We start from the raw sequence: 4,750 nt of genomic DNA, 5'->3' as shown, positions 1-4,750 counted from the left end.
TTGAAAACGACAAGTATATAACGAACTACATGATTTATATGGCCATTTATCGTAAAATATATTCTATATAATATTAGCGTGTCCGTTATACATTTTGGTTTGCATTAAATGCCTTACAATAATGTTTACGCAGTGATTCGTTTTTTATATATAGGCTATATAATAATGTAGGCTAACTTTTTAGCCTATTTTATTATTAGTAGTATTATTATTATTACCCTTGTTGTTATTATTATTGTTATTATTATTATTATTATTATTATTATTATTATTATTATTATTATTATTATTATTATTATTATTATTATTATTATTATTATTATTATTATTACCATAAGTTTCAAGTTGTCCACTGTATGACCTTATTTTATAGGCAAAAGCTAATTCTATGATTGTGTCGCAAAACAGTGTGGCTCGCCGAAAATATCAGATCCATATACATGTAAGCTCACAAGCTTTGTGTGTTTGTATAGATCGGGCCTCACTCATCTGATGATCTCGAAACACTCATAATTTGGGAACTCGTGGACTGCAGCCAATTGGTCAACTGAAAATGAGCCAATCGTCGTACAAACCGCGCATACCCAAATTCCTCAAAGGGGTGGCGCTCTGTTCCAAGGAGAAAACCCTCGATCCCTTTCTAGTGACAGCGCCAGTACGAGGTCCGTGCGTAAAGACGCAGAGCAGTCACCCAAATGAGCGACTATAGGCCGACTTATCACGAGCTTAACTGTTTGGAGTTCGAGACTAGTGATTCTTCAATCTTCGCATCGTGTTGACTATCTGAAGGGAGACATCATTTGGATCCGCGTAGAAGTAAGTTTGGAGTAATGTGCGCATGATAGTTAAATTAATATATAGGTTTAATGGAAATCTAAACGCAGATGTTCTCGGATATACAGTGGTTAATAGCCTATTTTGTTGCCTATTTGACTACAACCCATATGTCAAGTTAACTGTCATGATAGGCTATTATAACCAACCAATCGCATTATCTTTTACAGGCAAACACGCATGAGTGGAGTGCACCGTGGGTAACCCAGAGTCGACCGAGGGGGACGTTGGCAAACAAACATGACTGACGTCGCAGGTTGTGAGTTCGAAATCGACGTGGAAAGTCTCGAAACGGAAAGCGACGACCAAAGTGACTACACCGGCTCGTCGCTGTCCGCGGCCACGGAGGACGAAGCGGGGAACAAGAGCGACGACAAACCGCCGGGCACCGCCGGCAGCATCGCTCCAGGCGAACAGAGGAAGCTGAGCCGAACACCGAAGTGCGCGCGCTGTAGAAACCACGGCGTGGTGTCATGTCTGAAGGGACACAAGCGCTTCTGTCGGTGGCGAGACTGCCAGTGTGCCAACTGTCTGCTAGTGGTGGAGAGACAGAGGGTTATGGCCGCACAGGTGGCACTGCGAAGGCAACAAGCCACAGAGGTGAGAGCGGAGTTAGTGTGTCGTGTGTGTGTGTGTGTGTGTGTGTGTGTGTGTGTCAACTGACGTTTGACTTTGTAAGCTATGCTGCTATGCAGGCTAAGTTGTGTGGATACTAAAATGAAATAAAGACGCAGTGTATACATACAGCAGTCACTTAAAGATGACAAAGTAACTGTGTTTTCATTAATTAAACAAATTCTTATTAAACAGATATTAAACAATATAGCTAAATAATCGTGTCGACCATATAGGGCTGCATTGTGCTTGTGGTCTTTGTAGGCCTACCTGTTGATTTAGCCAACTATACATTTATATAATTCTTTATATTGGAATATTTGTATTTGTATATTGGACACTTGTTTTAAAGCTGACACTCACTTTTACAAAATGAGGCATCAAATACATTTCAATGATCTGACGTTTTTGCTATTGTTTCAATAATCAATTTATCAGGATAAGAAAGGGATTTCCGGGAAGCAGATTCCATCGGAAAGAAGAACAATATATCAACGACATATTCGACCATCCACCATGCTGGCTAAAAGCATCTTAGAAGGTAAGAGAACAACAGAGGCACCATTCATAAATGCTTTCATACATACATACATACATTTCAGGAAATCCTTGCCTTCTTAACAGGCTAACTTCTACTTCTTTCCAGTTTGAATAATCAATTTGTTATTTTTTACTTAATCACACCACATGGATTTCTTTATTCTTCTGACTTGCTAACTTCCTTTTTCTAAATTACATTTTATAGAATGCTAACAAATTTGCATCTCCAGCATTGTCATCATTACGGACCAGAAATATTACTATTTATTTATATGTTTATTTGACAGGGACAATACAAAAAAAACAATGTATCAAAAATACAAAACATGAAACTGTTGAATTGGGTTTCTAGCCGAGACTAATTCGTGACCCCTGTCCCCGGTCAGGCCTTTCTATAGAAATATCCAACTGATTTTAAAATACTTAAATACCAAAATACTTAATGCCAAACAAAAACAAAAAAGATAAATGCAGAAAGAATTAACCTTTAAAGATTGAGATTCAACTGTTGTTTGCATATGTTGCAGACACAATATTTTAACGTTCTTTCTTGGATCTAGAACGCAATGGTTTCCTTAAATAACTGTTTTTTGTTTCATTTTCATGCACCTTTAACCACTTAAACCTTAGCATCCTTATTCTGTTTTAATATTGAGCATTCACCGAAAATGAGAGATCTGTAGGGGGAAAGGAGTTGACCATAGACCCCTGACAGACACCGGTCAATGGTGCATATAGTGATTAAAGGCTTTAAAGAACCATTCAAATAAATAGTTCTGAATTGTCTGAATTGTTCTGGAATAAAAAATGGCTATACGGCATCACTGAAGAAACAGTTTTGGTTCCAGTTGGCACCTTTATTTTTCTGTGCGCAATGCAGACATCAACATGATTTTTTTTTTCCTTTCATGGTAGGATACCGTCCAGTCCAGTCCGATCCATATGGGAGCTCGTCTCTCCCGCCACCGTTGAGCGACCGCATGAGGAAGAGACGGGCCTTTGCAGACAAGGAGCTGGAAACCATCATGTTGGAGAGAGAGTACAAGGAGCGTGAGCTGCTGGAGAGCAGAGAGGCAGCGTCGGTGCTCTTTCCCAACAGTGTGGTCCACCACGCCGCCGAGTACAACTCCTACAAGGCGGCCTATGCCTCGGCGCCACAGGCTGAGCAGCAGCCCAAAGACGTGTGCGGCTTCATCGGCCCCAACTGCCTGGACATGTCCATGCACTACGGCTCCGGCTCGGCCAACGTGGAGCTCATCTCGTCCAACGTCAGCGTGGCCACCACCTATCGGCACTACCCGCTCCAGTCCTCGCGAGGCGGCTTCATGGTGTGGCCCCGTGGGGCCGCCAACCTGGGAGACGCCCTCCTCTACCAGCAGTGCCTGCTCAACGCCACGGCGGTGCAGAACATGAAGCCGGGTGCAGTGTGGGAGCCCAAGACGATGCCCGCAGAGAGCCAGCCTCCGGAGCAGGACTCCGCGGCTGCGAGACTGGAGGGGTCCAGAGCGGCCGCGCCACATGACGCGTCGGATCCCCCACGGGCTGATCCCCAGCCATCTGGGATTGCTCAGGCGGGGCAGAGAGAGCGCTCTGCCTTCTCTCCCCCTAAGAGAGGCTTTGGACAGACCTTCGGAGGCAACCTGCATCCCCATGCCCCCGGCCACGGCCACATTCTCAATAAGCTGAGCAAGGACAGCAGTAAGCATTCGCTGTCGATGAAACTCAACTCCTTTCACTCGCTGATCCAGCACACCCTGAGTGAGAAGGCCGGGTCCGGCGCCGGGCCGGAGCTAAGGGCTCCCCCCTACTGCAAAGAGCTCTTAGAAGAGGCCGCCCGCAAATACAGGGAAGGCGCCGTCAAGGACATTCACAGCCTCAAATGCACAGACAGGTACGCAAAAGATTTTCTGTCTAAGTCTGTAGGGAGCAAGATGGGGTCCGGCGAGCCCCTGTCGTTCTCAGTGGAAGCCATATTGAAGAGACCCACCCCTGCCATGAGTCGAGCGTTCCATTAATACTGTTAATTTCCCCAAATTGCACTGTAAGTTGCAGGTTTTCTTACTCCCCTGAACATTATGCCAGTTCCACTTCTAAAAAGTTCTACAGCTGTGGTTTTGGGCTAGAGAAATGAACAAACACATGGCACTGCATCTCTTATTTTTGTAAAGTCAATTACAAAATGTTAGATAATTTCTTTCATATTTTCTCCTTCTAAATTCTGATGTAATATTTATGTATAATTGTATTTTACGTGTGCATGTGTTCAAATGACTTTTATTGTGTATAGAGTATTTAAACATTACCCCAGTGTTTTCCTCATGTCAATAAACTTTATAAGACAGACCTTTAAGTAGAAAGTGTTGTATTTCATTTTTCTGTAAAAGGAGTTGTATTTCATTTTATGCTGAAGTTATAATGGGTTTAATAGCGAACAGTTTTTCTTAGGTCAAGACACCTGCATTGACTATATGTAATTCACAAATAATTTAAAACCTGCCCTGCAGTGAGACAAGAGAGATGTTTCAAACCAGATATGAAAATGGTTTATAAAGCATCTGGAACATATTTTAATAATTTTAATTTTAATTTAATTGCACGAGTGTCTTTTAATTTTAAAAGACACTCGTGCAAACATGGACACTTGCACACATGGCACAGACACAATGTGTGCACGCAGGAACAAATACAAGGACAAGGCTTTTTTTTAAAAAAAATCTAAATATCTCTATTAAGTTTTAGCTACATGCATGTGCATGTGGCA

At 42.5% G+C, this 4,750-nt stretch overlaps 1 protein-coding gene across 1 annotated transcript; it reads left to right on the top strand.

Moving 5' to 3' along the window:
* Positions 1–664: 664 nt before the first annotated feature.
* On the top strand, positions 665–4,452 carry dmrt2a (doublesex and mab-3 related transcription factor 2a). The gene is made up of 4 exons (XM_079515721.1): positions 665–816; positions 1,005–1,434; positions 1,888–1,990; positions 2,905–4,452. Exons 2-4 carry the CDS (start codon positions 1,075–1,077, stop codon positions 4,002–4,004), a joined length of 1,563 nt encoding a protein of 520 aa, XP_079371847.1. The 5' UTR covers positions 665–816; positions 1,005–1,074; the 3' UTR covers positions 4,005–4,452.
* The last annotated feature ends 298 nt before the right edge of the window (positions 4,453–4,750 follow it).

Source organism: Electrona antarctica (assembly GCF_951216825.1).
Source record: "Electrona antarctica genome assembly, chromosome: 12".
Classification (NCBI taxonomy): domain Eukaryota; kingdom Metazoa; phylum Chordata; class Actinopteri; order Myctophiformes; family Myctophidae; genus Electrona; species Electrona antarctica.
Note: the sequence above shows the minus strand (reverse complement) of the source record. Positions and strands in the feature narration are given on the sequence as shown.

What these genes read in the sequence shown, in the direction of transcription:
- dmrt2a (XM_079515721.1), top strand. Translation starts at nt 1,075, where the DNA reads ATGACTGACGTCGCAGGTTGTGAGTTCGAAATCGACGTGGAAAGTCTC. An exon ending in GAAGGCAACAAGCCACAGAG is followed by an intron (nt 1,435 to 1,887) that starts GTGAGAGCGGAG and finishes TCAATTTATCAG; the next exon opens with GATAAGAAAGGGATTTCCGG. An exon ending in GGCTAAAAGCATCTTAGAAG is followed by an intron (nt 1,991 to 2,904) that starts GTAAGAGAACAA and finishes CTTTCATGGTAG; the next exon opens with GATACCGTCCAGTCCAGTCC.